Source organism: Anomaloglossus baeobatrachus, chromosome 5 (assembly GCF_048569485.1).
Source record: "Anomaloglossus baeobatrachus isolate aAnoBae1 chromosome 5, aAnoBae1.hap1, whole genome shotgun sequence".
Lineage (NCBI taxonomy): Eukaryota > Metazoa > Chordata > Amphibia > Anura > Aromobatidae > Anomaloglossus > Anomaloglossus baeobatrachus.
Window position 1 is genome coordinate 336,969,882 of NC_134357.1, and position 19,726 is coordinate 336,989,607.

At 40.6% G+C, this 19,726-nt stretch overlaps 1 protein-coding gene across 11 annotated transcripts in view; it reads right to left on the reverse strand.

The window, feature by feature from the left end:
- PTPRT (protein tyrosine phosphatase receptor type T) overlaps nucleotides 1–19,726 on the reverse strand; it is a 549,351-nt gene that overhangs the window by 280,765 nt on the left and 248,860 nt on the right. For all 11 annotated transcript variants that reach the window (XM_075349848.1, XM_075349844.1, XM_075349843.1 and 8 more), the window contains exon 4: nucleotides 8,010–8,091. In XM_075349848.1, the coding sequence (XP_075205963.1) occupies nucleotides 8,010–8,091 (82 nt within the window). The remainder of the gene's footprint in view (nucleotides 1–8,009; nucleotides 8,092–19,726) is intronic.

Sequence of the window (19,726 nt, forward strand, 5' to 3'; positions counted from 1 at the left end):
CAAATTGAACGTGCCACACATACGATGGGGGAGTTGCAGGCTTTACACTGAATGATCCACACTTTTTCACCTTGTATATTTAATAAAGATTCTCAATTTAATACCTTGTTTTATTTCTTTGTGGCCACATTACTGTTTGTGTTCCACCTTTTTTGACCAGATATAAACGATGTACAGAGCTGAACACCATCGCTTTGTCAGACTGTTTAGTGGCGGTTGTTTGGTACTACAGCTCAATTCCTCTTGAAAAATTAAATCTGATGTACCGTACTAGGGAATGACCACTAAACTGAAGTGTGACAGACCGATGGTGTTCAGCTCTGCACAATTTTTACATCCACCCAAAACTGTAACTTGAAACTCATGGGCTTCAATACAAAATCTCCAATGGGATCATAATTATTGCAAGTCTTTAATAATAATAGTCTATTCATAAAAGCCAAAAGAACCTTTGGGGCCACCAAGGCTCCAGGGCCCAAGTGCAATTGTAACCCCTGAACCTACTGTAGTTAGACCCCTGCATCCACATCGGTATCCGCTAATTGGTGGGTGTCCCGGGTGTTGAACCCCACTAAGTTGATATTGACAACCTATCAAAAATTTACACAAAGTTAGGCATATTTGGCTTTAGGGTGAAATTTCAGGATGATCCTAAAATGCCCTCTAACATTTCCAGGTGAACTTAATGTGACCTTCTCTAAACATCTGAATGCCATGTCCAACTGTTCAGTGTTTCAGTATGTTTTTGCACAACCTGCTGTTCTCTAACAAGGATCTTAATGGCAAAATTCAATGGTGTTTGATCCATGAAGCGTCCAATAAATATCAGGGTTAACATTGGTATTTAAACAGTCCTCATCATTAAGTTATTCACATTTTGACATCATGAGACCAAGACGACACTTAATAATTGATTAACAGTACCTTGCCATTGTGAGGCTTCAAGCAGGATGTTCTCAGACAGAAGTGGCTACTCATAAAATATCATCAGCAGATTGTTACAGGAATACAGAGAAACTGGAAGAGTCACAGAAAGGTATAGAAGTAGATGTTCTTTGGCCACATGCCACACTGATGACCGCTTCATTGTGAACAATGCCCTTCAGAATGTCACAGAACTCCAGGCACATTTAAGGGAGGTGAGAGGCACCTAGTGTCACGTCAGACCATTCAAAACCATTTACATCAGCATGGTCTTCGTGATAGATGACCTGTATATGTACCTGACACCACAAGGCACAGGCGTCATCATCTTGCTAGGCGAGGGACCAGTGGTTCTCAGCATTGTTCACTGATGAATGTTGATTGATGATGTTAGAGACGTCAAGGAGAATACTACGCATCAGCCACTATTGTCATCGGATGAGCCTTTGGTGGTGGTGGTGTTACAGTGTGGACAGGTGTGTCTGTCAATACAGAACTGACCTACACTTTGTAAATGTTACAGTGACAAGCCCTCAATACTTGAACAACATCATTAATCCAGTCACTGTACTTCTGTATGAACAACATAGGCTTAATTTAATCTTCATGGAAGACATTGCTCCAACTCATCGAGTTTGCATCAATAAGGCTGCTGGAGTACCTCAAGTGGAGTGGCATGCACCTTCTCCAGACCTGAACCCCATAGAAAACCTATAGGATCAGCTGAGTTGACTTGTAACTCTGAAACCCAGAACTTTAATGACCTGAGGGCTACCTTTCAAGAACAGTAGGATGCCATGCCTCAGACAATAACTCAACTTGTGAACAGCATGAAATATTGCTGTCAATTAGAAATGAGCGATGTTCGAGGTTCGCCAATTTCATGTTCGAGTGATTTTGGGGGGTGTTCGAGTCGTGCGACTAACTCGAACGATTTGCTAAAAGTTCAGCCGTTCGAGTTACGTTCGTGAACGGTTCGATCACCAAAAGCGTGGCTTTTCACAGCTACGTGGGTAGGGAGCCATCGCTGGCAGCCTGCGGTAAGCTGGTAACCAGGGTAAATATCGGGTATGCAAGAAAAGCGCTTGGCTTAGTAACCCGATGTGTACCCTGGTTACGTGTGCAAAAATCCCCGAAGCCACACAGAAGCACTTCCGTGTGACTTCCGTCGGATGTCGCTACAGTCTGTGTCACGCTACAGCTCCAGCCACGCAGCTGCCCGCTCAGCAGTGTCCGCAGCTGCCCGCACTGTACGGTGTCCACAGCTGCCCACACTGCAGTGACAGCAGCCACGGGGATGACAAGCGCTGCCATCAGGAAATTAGTAAAATTCCTTACCTGCGGTGATGAAGTCCTGCCCTCCTGACATCAGCGCTGTCACTGTCTTCCATGGCCGCCGCTTGTCACATCTCCTCTCGCTGCCGACCCAAGACTGTCACTAGCGGTAACATCACAGGCTCCCGCGATAGGTGGTTTGTTTAGGCGGCGGTCATTGAACTCAGCGACAGCGCTGCTGTCAGGAGTGCAGCGATCACCGCAGGTAATGTACCTCGCTAACCTCCTGACAGCAGTGCTCGTCATGTCCTGCAGTGACCTGGGCTGACCTATTGATGTTAGCTCACGTCACTGCATTGCTCTCCCACCAATATGGAACATTCTGTTCTTCATTGACTGGGACATTGACTATGGTATGGATCGTCATAGGACCCCCTTGGATTACACCAGACCTGGATTTGTTTTTCTTTCTAATAAATTGGTGAAAGAGGGAATGTGTTGAGGAGTATTTTTTCAAATAAAAATGTGTTTGTCGTCTATTTTTTTTTATTACTGACTGGGTTGGTGATGTCGGGTATCTGATAGACGCCTGACATCACGAACCCCAGGGCTTGATGCAAGGTGACATTACACATCTGGTATTAACCCCATATATTACCCTGTTTGCCACCGCACCAGGGCAATGGGATGAGCTGGAGCGAAGCACCAGGATTGGCGCATCTAATCGATGCGCCACTTCTGGGGCAGCTGCGGCCTGCTATTTTTAGGCTGGGGAGAGTCCAATAATCATGGTCCTCCCTAGTTTGAGAATATCAGACCCCAGCTGTCCGCTTTACCTTGGCTGGTGATCCAATTTTGGGGGGACCCCCATGTGTTTTTTTTTTACATTATTTATTTAATTTAAAATAACAGCGTGGGGGGCCCTCAGTTTTGGATTACCAGCCAAGGTGAAGCTGCCAGCTGTGGTCTGCAGGCTGCAGCCATCTGCTTTACCCTAGCTGGCTATCAAATATAGAGGGAACCCCATGTCATTTTTTTTTTATTTATTTATTTTTTTGGCTAAATACAAGGCTAAGCACCCCTTAGTGCCACATGAAAGGCACCAAAGGGTGTAAAATTACAAAATGCAGGAGAGTGGGACATTATGTGTCTTTCTGCCATTATAATGACAGAAAAGACTGATATAAAGTGTACAAGCACAGGAAAATCACAGAAGCGCTCTATGCTGTGAAAAGCAGTAGAAAATGGCACTGGAGTGAACATGTGACCGCCTCATGTGGGTTGAAGCTATGGATCTTGGGTAAATTTATGTATTTTCCCTCCTTCAATTTTTTTGCGGTACGCAAAAAAACGGAAGGCACAAGGATGACAAACGGATTACATAAGGACCGTATACGTAACGGAATGGAAACAGATGCCGCACGGATGCATCCGTGAAAAAAACGGACCGTTTTTTGCGGACCGCAAAAAACGATCGGTCGTGTGAATGTAGCCTTATTCTGATCTGCCGTTTATAAACAGCAGGCAGAAATAAGTGAATAGTGCCCCCCAGCGTCAGAAAATCTCTGGGGTTTCAGGGGGTAGCTGAGACCATGGAGATCATGATTCAGGCCGTTTTTTCCAGTCCCCGCTCACGTGATCACAGGTATACACCGTATACCGATGATCACGTTACAGTAAATGACAGCGCCGGTGAAAAATTATTTATCTCCCATCTGGAATGAACAAACATGTCAGATGGGAGATAAATCTCCTCCCCGGTCCCCTCCGGTCCCCCGGTGTCGCCAAAGTGCCCCCCCCTGACCCCCTCTCGCAAATCCAAGATGGCCGCGCACACAGCAGCGCACCGGCCACATTCACCCTACTCCTCTGATTTCTGTCGCATGTGCTAAGACACATGCAACAGAAAACTCCTCCCCAGGCCCTGCCAGGTCACCCCCTATAACACCACCGGTGTTCCCCAGTGTCCCACGGAATCTGTGCAGCGTTGATCCCCCACGGCTCCCTCCTTCACAATTGGCGCTGCCGCATGCACAGAGTGGCTGTCAGCTCAGATTCCTGTGTTCAGACACAGTGAGTGGCGGTAACCATGCATCTGTAAGCTACTGCAATGCCCTGCTCATGAGGTAAGGAACATAGTTGATCAGGAGAGCTACACTACATTTCCAAATGGAGGTATTTGATTTTATAGTTGCCCTGCTGAACGACTACCAAACATGAGAGTCCGTTATACGCCACAAGAAAACATGTCTAAATAGCGAGCTCTGTTGTTTAGTATTCATTCAGCAGGATAACTGGACTTAAAGGGGTATTCCATCTCCAAGATCCTATCCCCAATATATAGTAAGTGTAATAGCAATAATATTAGGACATACCTTTATTAGCAAATTTAGTATAGTTCTCCTGATTAGGCATGCCCTTACCTCATGAGCAGGGCATTGCAGCTTTGGTAGCAACAGTTACGACCAAGAACAACCCACTGTCTCTATGAATGGTGGTAACCATGCATCTGTAAGCAACTGCATTGCCCTGCTCATGAGGTAAGGAACAAAGTTAATCAGGAGAGCTATACTACATTTCCGAATGGAGGTATTTGCTATTTCTGTTGCCCTGCCGAACGAATACCAAACTTGAGAGTCCGTCATATGTCGCAAAATAATATGTCTAAATAGCGAGCTCTGTTGTTTAGTATTCATTCAGCAGGATAACTGGACTTAAAAGGGGTATTCCATCTCCAAGATCCTATCCCCAATATTTAGTAGGTGAAATAGCAACAATATCAGCAAATACCAATATTTGGAAATGTAGAATAGTTCTCCTGATTAGGCATGCCCTTACCTCATGAGCAGGGCGTTGCAGCTTTGGTAGCAACAGTTACGACATGGACTCTGCTGCTGTGGACCCGGTGAGAGTGGGTGCAGATTCATTGCACCCACACTCCTCACATGGAGGGTCTGCACTCCTAGAAAATGGGGGATACATTCCCTGAGCGTGTCCCCCCATATTCTAGATGGTCCAGAGTCATCGTGAGACCCTTTTATTTTTTTTTCCTTACAATAAATTGGTGAAAGAGGGAATGTTTTGGGGAGTGTTTTTCTCAAATATATATTTTTTTGTCTATTTTTTTGTTAGTACTGGCAGTTTGTGATGTCAGGTATGTGATAGATGCCATGACATCACAAACTACTGGGCTTGATGTCAGGTGACCTTACAGCTAGTATCAACCCCATTTATTACCCCGTTTGCCGCTGCACCAGGGCACAGGATGAGCTGGGGAGAAGCACCAGGATTGGTGCATCTAGTGGATGCGCCACTTCTGGGGCGCCTGCGGCCTGCTATTTTTAGGCTGTGAAGGGCCAATAACTATGGACCTTCTCACCCTGAGAATACCAGACCACAGCTGTCCGCTTTACCTTGGATGGTGATCCAATTTGGGGGGGACCCTACTTTTTTTTGTAATTATTATTTATAAAATAATTATAAAAAAGAGCCTGGGGTGACCTCCACATTGGATCACCAACCTCGGTAAAGCTGCCAGCTGTGGTTTGCAGGCTACAGCCGTCTGTTTTACCCTAGCTGGCTATCAAAAATGGGAGGACCCCACGGCATTTTTCTTTAACTATTTTTTTAAATAAAAAAATGAATGGGCTTCCCTGTATTTTGATTGCCAGATAACGTAACGCCAGGCAGATGGGGGTGGCAACCCGTAGCTGTCTAATTTATCTGCGCTGAGAATCAAAAATACCGCGGAGCGCTACGTCATTTTATTTAATGATTTATTTTTACAGTACTGTGATGTCAGGCAATCAAAATACAGGGAAGCCCATTTTTTTTTTTTTAGTTATTTAAATAAATAATTAAAAAACAAATATATGAGCTCCCGCTGCATTTTTTGTATTGCTAGCTAAGGCTAATCCAAGCAGCTACTGGCTGCTAACCCCCACTGCTTGGTGTTACCTTTACTGGCAATCGAAAATCCAGGGAAGCATTTTTTATTTTTTTTGCCAAAAAACTAAAAAAAAAAAAAATGACGTGAGCTTCGCCATATTTTTTTATGCTAGCCAGGTACAGCAGGCAGGTACGGCTGCCCCCAACCCCCAGCTGCCTATATGTATCTGGCTGGGAACTAAAAATATAGGGAAGCCCTTTTATTAATTATTTCATGAATTTCATGAATAAAAAAACCAACAACATGGGCTTCGCCCCATTTTTGTGTCCAGCCAGGGACAACTAAGCAGCTGGGGATTGGAATCCGCAGCACAGGTTAGCCCGAGCTTTCTAGGCCCCTCTGCTGCGAATTGCAGTCCGCTGCTGCCCCAGAAAATGGCGCTTTCATAGAAGCGCCATCATCTGGCGCTGTATCCAACTCTTCCAGCAGCCCTGAAGCCGGGTGGCTTGCTGGGTAATAATGAGTTAATACTAGCTTTGTTTTACTAGCTATTATTAAGCCAGAAATTCTTAATGTGTTAATGTCAGGCAAGTTTGACCCGGCCATTAAGAATCTCCAATAAAGGGTTAAAAAAAAGACACCACACAGAGAAAAAATACTTTAATAGAAATAAATACACAGACACACTTAGAGACTCCATGTTTATTATTCCCTCTCATCCCTCCACGATCATGGTCTTCTGTCTTCTTTCTCTTTCAACCCATGCAGCTCTGCTACATCAGACAGCACTGCATGGGAGGAAAACGCTGCTGCTCCCCGTGCAGTCTAATCACTCAGTGAGTGAGCAGAGGCTGCAGGCTGGAAGCAGTGATGTTACCGCTGACAGGCGGGTTACCATAGCAACGGTGCTCCGATCACGTGAATCCCGGTGCCGCTATTCACCGGCTGTGGCATCTAGTCCCTGCATGTGGGCTGACTCTGTAAAGAAGAGCGCCCACATGCAGGAACGGGGAAGCCGACCATGTGCCAGAGCATCTCGTCGGTACACGGACATGCTCAAACGAGCACCGCGTACCGGAGAGATGCACTGACATGACCTAGCATGACGTCTAGCCATGTGACCAGTCTGTAGCCAATGAGATAATACACACATGACTGGTCACATGCTATTTTGATGTCATGATAGGTCCTATCATCAGTGCTGGTTACCGGGAGGACGCAGCGATTATCGGAAGGAAAGCGGTGGGAGACAGAGAGCAGGACGCATCGCGGGGACCTGTAAGTGTAATGGCAATGTTTATTAACTGTATGTGTACATGTATAGTGTGTTTTTATGTGTTTGTGTATGCCTGCCATTGTTTTCAATTGGGTTCGAGTTGGTTCGGCGAATGTTCATTGAACGTTCGACGAACTTGTCCTCCGTTCAACGAACCGAACACGAACTCTACGGTGGGGTGGCTCATCTCTACTGTCAATCTAATTGATGCTTAAAGCTACATGACAAGTTACTGAGACATTGACATTTGGGGGTATACCCGTCACTGTTATTGGCTTTTGTTTCAATAAATTGTTTGAGATGAGGAAATCACCATAGCATGTTTCTACTTATATGCCCTACTTTCATAACAAAATATCACTGTAGCATGAACGTTTTATGTTTTACATAAATTTTATCCGAAAGCCAAATATCCCTAATTTTTGTGAGTAGTGTAGATCAACAATATTAAAATGGTAGAAAAACCCCTTACAGAAGCTAATATAGAGGAAATGAAACGACACAAAATATGTTGGTTACATAAAGCTTTTATAGTTGCATGACACTAATGTTACAAGCATGGTCGCCTCAGCAAGGATTGGAATTTTCTTTTTCTAACAATAGGATTGTGAGGACAATTTTATTAGTTCTGTTGAATATACTTACGGCATGGGTGGGCCAGAACTCGGACTTCATCAACAGCAATATATCCAGGATGGTCTTTAACAGAGACAGCTTCAAATATAATCTGAAAAGGAGAATTGTACATTTGTAATTGAACAGTTCTGCACAATTTGGAATTTACACCAGTGTCCATGAAAATCTCCTTGAGTCCTACATAGATACTGATGACATCATCGTGACTTTGAGAAAGTTTACCCCAGAAAATTCATTGCCATCACTCATTTCTAGGCCAGACACACAAAACCAATTTTCATGCAATATAAATCAAATGATCAGAGCACTAAAAATAAGTAAGAATCTTTTCCCTTTGTCTCTGTACTTGTTCGGTGATAGTGTACGTAATTTTAGGCATTCAGCCAAATGAATCATTTCAGTACTTTCTAGTGTTTTTTTTCCATTATAACATTTCCTTTTATCTGACTCGTACGTTATACAGTAGAATTGGAGCATGTGTAGAAGAGTAAAACACAACTGTGAGATCAGACTACACATAAGTTTGTTTGCAGTCTGTAACCATGGAGACACATAAGAGCTGTATACCAAAATACAAACACATTAACAAATAGAGGATGTTCCAATCTTCTATCCTCAGGAGCAAACTGCTCTTCTGCAGCCTGGTTTCTTGGTTGCCATTAATAGTGCACTCCTGAATCTTTTGACTACTCCATAGCTGTGCAATTTGTCTGAACTGTTCCCTCTTCTAGGCTGTTAGCAACAATCCCGTCATCTTCAGAGTCGCAGGAGCAGGCCCAAAAGCACAGATCCAGCAAGCGGTGTGCAGTCCTTGCTGGCCACTCCGAGGGTACAAGGTGGCCAGTAACCTTGGAAATGTGCTGTAATCTATTGGATTAAAAATCCAACTGTTGTTGAGCATAGAGATGACATAATAAAAGCTAATCTGCAATGATGCTTGTTTTTATGAGCTTTTTGCCATTTAAACCATTTAAGGACTTGAGACAATCCCTTAAATGTACTTGACTCATACCACAGTATCATTGGTTATAATAACATTTCTAATCTTTGCACAAGAATTGAGGAATCTCAGGTGTCCCTGCAGCAGTGATGACAAATTTACCATTGCGGTTGGTCTGCGCTCTCCACAGCCATATACATGTGCTCCTGATGCCTCCTGCACAAGGGGCATACGCATGCCACATGAGTCTCCCATAAGTGTGTTACAGGTGTGCATGCGCCTTTTAAAAGGTCAACGCCCTTTTACCCAGAAATGCTTCTCAGCCATAGGCTGAGTGGCACTAGGTATATAAGGCATCCTCCCACTACGGAAGGTGCCTGAGCAACATTCTCAGTTAGCTATTGTTTGTCTTTCAGCTAGTTATCAGGTTCAAGTTATCCAGTACCTGGTACCTGTGCCTACTACCTGCACTTGTGTCTGTCTTCTCATGACTATCAATATCTGCCGTTTCCTCTGTTACTGCGTGTATTAGCGATCCTGCCTGGACCCATTGTCACTAGAGAATGTACGTGTGCCCAACCCTAACCTGGGGGCAGCTGCCCCAGGCCTAGACACTGCCCTGGGGGTGGCACCTAACAGAGAGCAAAAGAGAAGGGTGTTTGATACTGCGCCAAAGGATCACAGGAACAGATGTTTAGATTAATGCATCTTTATTTCATCCAGGTCTACGCGTTTCCGGAGCCACTGCCTTCTTCCTCAGGACCGTCAGGAAAGACAAAACATCAAATCTGTCCTGGTGGACACCAGCATGCAGATAAATAGACAAGATAACATCATGACACCACCCCTTCTTGAAAAAAAGGGGTGGGAGGAAACAGTAAAAAAAAAAAAAAAAAAAAAAAAAAAAAAAAAAAAAGTAAAAAAAAAAAAATGTCCATGCTGATGTACTAAATGTATCTTTACAAATAAAATTAAAACATGACTGGTATCACATAATCGCAAATGTCAGTCAGGATACACATATTGGGTCAAGAAAAATAATAAATTATGAAAAACCAAAAAACCTGTGTTTGTTCAGTGAAATGTACAAAAATATATATGAATTTATATATTCCATAGTGTATATATGTCAACATGTGTGTTTTATACATATGAATCTGCAATCAACAGAAGAGAGTCAAGAACCCACTCCTGTCGGGCGTTCAAATGATCACCATACATAAGAGAGTGGAGGCATAAACCGGTGCAGCCACCCCTGTGTGACACATTAAACAGGAAATGAAAAGACAAAATCACTAAAATAGTGACAGTGAAGGATCAAGTGAAAGACAAGGATAACCTGGAATTTAGAAATGAAAAAACCTCCAGATGGGCTCCAGACTTTGAGGATCTACAGGCAGTTCACCAAAGTTCATAAACGTGGGAAAATGAGTGACTGCGCCTGCGTGCAAGGTCTGTGTCAAGAGCTCGCGGGTCAAAGGAGTTCAGGCCCGTGGGAACCAACCTACCACGCCTGCGTGATTCCCGACTCGTAGTAAGCTTACAAGTAGCAAGTCCTACATATTAGTATCCGTGCAGTGATCGCTAGAAAAACAGCGCTAGCAGTTGATGAGTGCTGGGAACACTGAGAGATAAGAGGAGATTAAAGTGAAAAAAGGAACAGAGACACTAGGAATTGAAATCAACCGTGAATATATAAAAGACATATAGAAGAAAAAGAAATAAATAATAAATAGGGGAAAAACAATTTTTATCTAAACCATGCCGTGGGTTCATAAAACTAAAATAGAGGTATAACGCACCCTATTTTCGAGGCGCAAAAGAGTGAAAAGACACCAAGATCAAGGAAGAGATCACCCTGAAACTAATAGTGTGCTGGTATACAATCATAAAAGGAGGAATGTATATGTCACTTAAACTAGTGTATATGTATGTATACCCATGCGTTCATCTCCATCAATAAATAAGTAAGTGAATAAATAAATAAATTAGTGGAAAATATGCATTCTGAAACAACCATTATAAGAGTGTAAAACCCATATCATATATATTATATCAATTACATTAAAACTACGCTATAAAAATATTATATAAATATAAATACAATGATAATGATTAATAAAAACAGCGATAGACCTGATGGTACTGGACCATAAAACAACCATAAAATATAACAATAAAATCACACTGATATAGGTGTGATATATATATATAAAAAAACCTTATAACAACAAAAAAGTATGCCATAAAACTCAATTAAAATCATAATAAAACCATCCGGAGAAACAGATCAATGCTAGACTTGATTTTAGTGGAATAAATCCGTGATTTCATTTAGACCTTGGGGTTTTAAAGTATTCAGCTTATAAATCCAGTAGGTTTCTTTTTTATTTAGAAGTCCCATCCTATCGGGAACATATGGGGGTATCTGTTCTATAGGGGTAACCTTCAACTGGATTTTTTTATTATGAAATAGAGTGGTATGACGAGAAAGTCCATGGAGCATGAATCCCACCTTTATATTATGTCTGTGTGAGTTTATTCTGTTATGTAGAGCTTGTATCGTTCTGCCTATATACCTTTTATTACAGTCACACTCAATTAAATATATAACAAAGTCGGATAGACATGTCAAATGTCCTTGTATCCTAAATTCTGTGCCCTCTATGGTCTGACCAAAATTGATCCTCCCGTGTTGGATGGATCTGCAACATAGGCAGTTTTTCATATAGCATTTATAAGAACCCATGAGTACATTATTAGTAGTAGGATTACAATGATTTTTCAATCTGCTAGGCGCAAGTTGGTTCTTTAAAGTGGATGCTCTACGAAATGTGACCCCTGGATGGGTAGGTAACACCTCTTTCAGGTATGGGTCATTGTGTAAAATGGTCCAATGTTTCTTGAGGATGCCCTTAATGACATCCCCATCACAACTATAGGTGGTGAGGAAATTAGAGGTAAATTTTTCATTGGCAGACTTTTTGTCAGAGGAACTAACCTTCATGATCAGATCTCTTTGTTTTAGGTTTCTGTTTATTTGATAGGCTTTTTTTACAACAATCGGGGGATATTTTTTCTCTAAAAATCTCTCCTGCAGGACCAAAGCTTGATTTCTGAAGTCCACATCTGAGGTGCAATTCCTCCTAATCCTCTGATATTGGTTTTTTGGAACATTCAGCAACCATTTGTCATAGTGGTTGCTGGTGAAGTTGATGTAACCATTACTGTCCACTCTCTTAAAAAAGGTTTTTGTGTGGATAGAGTCACCGGTATGGAAAATGGTCAGATCAAGGAAATTAATGGCATCTTTCTCTACCGTGGGCGAAAAAGTTAAACCCCAGGTATTGCTCTCTATATTTTCTAAAAACCCCAAATAATTATTTTCAATATTGTCATAAATAATGAACAAATCATCACTATACCTTTTGTAAGAAATCACATGTTTAAAAAGCCCAGAGGAATATATGTACTGAATTTCAAAGAGCCCCATAACCAGATTGGCGAAAGTGGGTGCTGCCTTCGATCCCATGGCAACTCCGCAGCATTGGTGATATACAGTGTCTTGGAATGTAAAAAAATTATTTCTTAGAATAAACCTCATGCTGTTTAAAATGAACTCCTTTTGTGCCACCGGTAGTCTATCATCGACCTCTAAATATTGCTTGAAGCATTCCAATCCCAGTGTATGAGATATATTTGTGTATAGAGATGCAATATCCAAACTTATGAAAATAAATGAGTCTTTCCAAGTAATATCATTTAGAATATATATCAGGTGTGAAGAATCCCTAAGGAAACTTTTTAAATTGATGACATGAATATTCATGATGGAGTCAACATATGCTGCCAAATTTTCAGTAAGGGATCCAATACCCGAGATGATGGGTCTTCCCGGGGGATTATTGAGGCTTTTGTGGATTTTAGGCAAGTGATAGTAGAACGCTAACCTGGGGGTTTTTATGTCCAAAAATTTAAACTCATTTTTATTGAGGACCCCAACCTCAGATGCTCCTTTAATTAAGGTACGATATTCAGAAATGGAATCCTGATATGTAGTAATACCCACAATATTATAGTGCGATCTATTGGAAAGCATTCTCAGAGCTTCCTGTATGTAACTATTCCTGTCTTGTATGACAATGCCACCCCCTTTGTCAGCGTTACGGATAATTATGTTTGGATTATTTTTTAGTCCTGAGATAGCAACCTTCTCTTCCCTGGACATGTTCGTTCTAGGAGGATTTTTCTTGGCAAGAATCGACTTAAAATCTTGTAGTACCAGATCGTTAAAGGTTTTTAAATGATGTCCTATACTATGTAGTGGGTAAAAATTTGATTTTGGTTTATGATCTGTATGAAAAAAATCCTCTGATATATTTATGTCTATGGGAGCAGATTTATTCATCTGGAAGTGTCTAGTTAAAGTAAGTTTCCTGATGAATTTTTGAAGATCCAAAAAAAGTTCAAAGTCATTGGAGGACTTAGTGGGACAAAAAGAGAGACCTTTTTTTAAAACACTGATCTCATCTTTTGATAATTTGTGATGGGATAAATTGAAGATACCTGAGGTGTCATTTTTGGTTATGTACTTTTTTTCTCTTTTTTGTTTGAGTTTGAGTCCTGCCCTAATCCCTCTGTGACGTTTTTTCTTTTCTCCCCTCTGGGGGTGAGAAATGTCGTGATAGGAACCTGAAGGTTCCTGACCATGGGTAAAAAAGGAACAGATAAACTGCCTTTTAAGGTGTTATCAATAGTCACGGTCTTAATGTTAGAATTAGTAATGGAGGTGATCAAAGGAGGTGGAGAGGAATTGCACTCATCTGATTCAGATGATCTAGGTAGAGGTATGTACTCTTCATGTAGTGACAGTTCCAACAGATCAATGAAATCCCCGTCAGGGTGATCATCAATGGTGGAAAGATTATCAAGTGCCTCCAATTCTGGTTGTGGGTCTCTATTCTTACGAATTTTTTCTATTTGAGATTTTAATGATTCTAGTTGTCTCCTTGTCTCCTCAAAATCTGCACCCATGTGGGTCGATTTCTGGGGTACAAAGGCACATTCAGCAGGACTAATACCCCCTTTCCGGCGGATCCTGTGTTTACCAGTGAGTGGGACAATATCTTACATACATGCATGCAAAGTATGCTGCAGTGTCTATTCAAGAAGCGCAGCAACATTGCAAGTGACACATCTAATAGCATTACTGAACTGTACAAAGAACTTTATAAATATGACCTGCACCCGGAGTATAAAATCCTAAATTCGGATATCAATACCAGATTGATTCAATTAGAGCAGGACTCCATTTTTCGTAAATCAAAAAAACTACAACGTGATAGATCTGACATGATCCCCAATAAAATTCAGGGTTCCATCACAGCTGGGAGATCTAATAATATTCCCAATCAGAGACCTAGAGCTCACAGCAATAACAGAAACTTCTTTAACAGCAGGTTTCACAAGAGGAGTGCAAACTCATTAACAAGAAGAGACACCACCCATCACAATGATCCTATCAGTAGATCTCCTAATCCCCAGACATCTGTAAGCTCCATGCCCTGTGATCTACCTACTACCACTATCACAGATGAAGTGTTTTCCACTATACTCACAACTGAACCAAATACGGTTATTACCCCTATGGAATTAGTCCCTGCTGAATGTGCCTTTGTACCCCAGAAATCGACCCACATGGGTGCAGATTTTGAGGAGACAAGGAGACAACTAGAATCATTAAAATCTCAAATAGAAAAAATTCGTAAGAATAGAGACCCACAACCAGAATTGGAGGCACTTGATAATCTTTCCACCATTGATGATCACCCTGACGGGGATTTCATTGATCTGTTGGAACTGTCACTACATGAAGAGTACATACCTCTACCTAGATCATCTGAATCAGATGAGTGCAATTCCTCTCCACCTCCTTTGATCACCTCCATTACTAATTCTAACATTAAGACCGTGACTATTGATAACACCTTAAAAGGCAGTTTATCTGTTCCTTTTTTACCCATGGTCAGGAACCTTCAGGTTCCTATCACGACATTTCTCACCCCCAGAGGGGAGAAAAGAAAAAACGTCACAGAGGGATTAGGGCAGGACTCAAACTCAAACAAAAAAGAGAAAAAAAGTACATAACCAAAAATGACACCTCAGGTATCTTCAATTTATCCCATCACAAATTATCAAAAGATGAGATCAGTGTTTTAAAAAAAGGTCTCTCTTTTTGTCCCACTAAGTCCTCCAATGACTTTGAACTTTTTTTGGATCTTCAAAAATTCATCAGGAAACTTACTTTAACTAGACACTTCCAGATGAATAAATCTGCTCCCATAGACATAAATATATCAGAGGATTTTTTTCATACAGATCATAAACCAAAATCAAATTTTTACCCACTACATAGTATAGGACATCATTTAAAAACCTTTAACGATCTGGTACTACAAGATTTTAAGTCGATTCTTGCCAAGAAAAATCCTCCTAGAACGAACATGTCCAGGGAAGAGAAGGTTGCTATCTCAGGACTAAAAAATAATCCAAACATAATTATCCGTAACGCTGACAAAGGGGGTGGCATTGTCATACAAGACAGGAATAGTTACATACAGGAAGCTCTGAGAATGCTTTCCAATAGATCGCACTATAATCTTGTGGGTATTACTACATATCAGGATTCCATTTCTGAATATCGTACCTTAATTAAAGGAGCATCTGAGGTTGGGGTCCTCAATAAAAATGAGTTTAAATTTTTGGACATAAAAACCCCCAGGTTAGCGTTCTACTATCACTTGCCTAAAATCCACAAAAGCCTCAATAATCCCCCGGGAAGACCCATCATCTCGGGTATTGGATCCCTTACTGAAAATTTGGCAGCATATGTTGACTCCATCATGAATATTCATGTCACCAATTTAAAAAGTTTCCTTAGGGATTCTTCACACCTGATATATATTCTAAATGATATTACTTGGAAAGACTCATTTATTTTCATAAGTTTGGATATTGCATCTCTATACACAAATATATCTCATACACTGGGATTGGAATGCTTCAAGCAATATTTAGAGGTCGATGATAGACTACCGGTGGCACAAAAGGAGTTCATTTTAAACAGCATGAGGTTTATTCTAAGAAATAATTTTTTTACATTCCAAGACACTGTATATCACCAATGCTGCGGAGTTGCCATGGGATCGAAGGCAGCACCCACTTTCGCCAATCTGGTTATGGGGTTCTTTGAAATTCAGTACATATATTCCTCTGGGCTTTTTAAACATGTGATTTCTTACAAAAGGTATAGTGATGATTTGTTCATTATTTATGACAATATTGAAAATAATTATTTGGGGTTTTTAGAAAATATAGAGAGCAATACCTGGGGTTTAACTTTTTCGCCCACGGTAGAGAAAGATGCCATTAATTTCCTTGATCTGACCATTTTCCATACCGGTGACTCTATCCACACAAAAACCTTTTTTAAGAGAGTGGACAGTAATGGTTACATCAACTTCACCAGCAACCACTATGACAAATGGTTGCTGAATGTTCCAAAAAACCAATATCAGAGGATTAGGAGGAATTGCACCTCAGATGTGGACTTCAGAGATCAAGCTTTGGTCCTGCAGGAGAGATTTTTAGAGAAAAAATATCCCCCGATTGTTGTAAAAAAAGCCTATCAAATAAACAGAAACCTAAAACAAAGAGATCTGATCATGAAGGTTAGTTCCTCTGACAAAAAGTCTGCCAATGAAAAATTTACCTCTAATTTCCTCACCACCTATAGTTGTGATGGGGATGTCATTAAGGGCATCCTCAAGAAACATTGGACCATTTTACACAATGACCCATACCTGAAAGAGGTGTTACCTACCCATCCAGGGGTCACATTTCGTAGAGCATCCACTTTAAAGAACCAACTTGCGCCTAGCAGATTGAAAAATCATTGTAATCCTACTACTAATAATGTACTCATGGGTTCTTATAAATGCTATATGAAAAACTGCCTATGTTGCAGATCCATCCAACACGGGAGGATCAATTTCGGTCAGACCATAGAGGGCACAGAATTTAGGATACAAGGACATTTGACATGTCTATCCGACTTTGTTATTTATTTAATTGAGTGTGACTGTAATAAAAGGTATATAGGCAGAACGATACAAGCTCTACATAACAGAATAAACTCACACAGACATAATATAAAGGTGGGATTCATGCTCCATGGACTTTCTCGTCATACCACTCTATTTCATAATAAAAAAATCCAGTTGAAGGTTACCCCTATAGAACAGATACCCCCATATGTTCCCGATAGGATGGGACTTCTAAATAAAAAAGAAACCTACTGGATTTATAAGCTGAATACTTTAAAACCCCAAGGTCTAAATGAAATCACGGATTTATTCCACTAAAATCAAGTCTAGCATTGATCTGTTTCTCCGGATGGTTTTATTATGATTTTAATTGAGTTTTATGGCATACTTTTTTGTTGTTATAAGGTTTTTTTTATATTTATATCACACCTATATCAGTGTGATTTTATTGTTATATTTTATGGTTGTTTTATGGTCCAGTACCATCAGGTCTATCGCTGTTTTTATTAATCATTATCATTGTATTTATATTTATATAATATTTTTATAGCGTAGTTTTAATGTAATTGATATAATATATATGATATGGGGTTTACACTCTTATAATGGTTGTTTCAGAATGCATATTTTCCACTAATTTATTTATTTATTCACTTACTTATTTATTGATGGAGATGAACGCATGGGTATACATACATATACACTAGTTTTAGTGACATATACATTCCTCCTTTTATGATTGTATACCAGCACACTATTAGTTTCAGGGTGATCTCTTCCTTGATCTTGGTGTCTTTTCACTCTTTTGCGCCTCAAAAATAGGGTGCGTTATACCTCTATTTTAGTTTTATGAACCCACGGCATAGTTTAGATAAAAATTGTTTTTCCCCTATTTATTATTTATTTCTTTTTCTTCTATATGTCTTTTATATATTCACGGTTGATTTCAATTCCTAGTGTCTCTGTTCCTTTTTTCACTTTAATCTCCTCTTATCTCTCAGTGTTCCCAGCACTCATCAACTGCTAGCGCTGTTTTTCTAGCGATCATTGCACGGATACTAATATGTAGGACTTGCTACTTGTAAGCTTACTACGAGTCGGGAATCACGCAGGCGTGGTAGGTTGGTTCCCACGGGCCTGAACTCCTTTGACCCGGGAGCTCTTGACACAGACCTTGCACGCAGGCGCAGTCACTCATTTTCCCACGTTTATGAACTTTGGTGAACTGCCTGTAGATCCTCATAGTCTGGAGCCCATCTGGAGGTTTTTTCATTTCTAAATTCCAGGTTATCCTTGTCTTTCACTTGATCCTTCACTGTCACTATTTTAGTGATTTTGTCTTTTCATTTCCTGTTTAATGTGTCACACAGGGGTGGCTGCACCGGTTTATGCCTCCACTCTCTTATGTATGGTGATCATTTGAACGCCCGACAGGAGTGGGTTCTTGACTCTCTTCTGTTGATTGCAGATTCATATGTATAAAACACACATGTTGACATATATACACTATGGAATATATAAATTCATATATATTTTTGTACATTTCACTGAACAAACACAGGTTTTTTGGTTTTTCATAATTTATTATTTTTCTTGACCCAATATGTGTATCCTGACTGACATTTGCGATTATGTGATACCAGTCATGTTTTAATTTCATTTGTAAAGATAGATTTAGTACATCAGCATGGACATTTTTTTTTTTTACTTTTTTTTTTTTTTTTTTTTTTTTACTGTTTCCTCCCACCCCTTTTTTTCAAGAAGGGGTGGTGTCATGATGTTATCTTGTCTATTTATCTGCATGCTGGTGTCCACCAGGACAGATTTGATGTTTTGTCTTTCCTGACGGTCCTGAGGAAGGGGGCAGTGGCTCCGGAAGCGTGTAGACCTGGATGAAATAAAGATGCATTAATCTAAACATCTGTTCCTGTGATCCTTTGGCGCAGTATCAAACACCCTTCTCTTTTGCTCTCTGTTATCTGCCAATTGGGTGGCTGCAGCCTTGGATCAGATTCTACATGCGAATACAGTTGTTGTGACTCTCACAACGACATCTGGTGAGTAGTTTCACCCTCCTCCCACCCCTTATATACTGGGGTAAGACCCTATATGCGCTTTTCTCTCCACAGATTTCTTATCTGGGGGTGGCACCTGGCATCTACCGGCAGCCAAACCCATCCTCAAAATCTGAGGCTTGCATGTATACCCAGTAAGCACTTAGTAAGCCCCTCCCATGTCAGAATAAGCCTGGTTTCCCCCTGTGGTCCAGTGGGTCCACTCCTGCTTGCCGCCTCAACACTGGTGAGCGTTACAGTTATCAACTTGACTTTTTATTTTTTCTGGACAGCTTATCAAAAAATCATGAACAGACTATTTTTTATGGACATATTACAAAGCCATAATAAATCATTATGATTATCTGATCCATGTCTACAGCCCATAATTCTGATATCAGCTGCACTTACTGTAAATTGTAAAATGATGATAATTACAGTCAAATTTATCTGTACCAGTTTCTTCAGCTTCAAAAAAATCAAGGACACCTTCATTTTTTTATGGGCAAAGCAAAACAGTGTCCTACTTTTACAGACTCCTGGAATTTCTGGATGGTTGGCAACACTGCTTTGTTCTTATAAATACTGTTTCACTGCAGAATTCTGAAAGCTTGCTATTTACAGCAT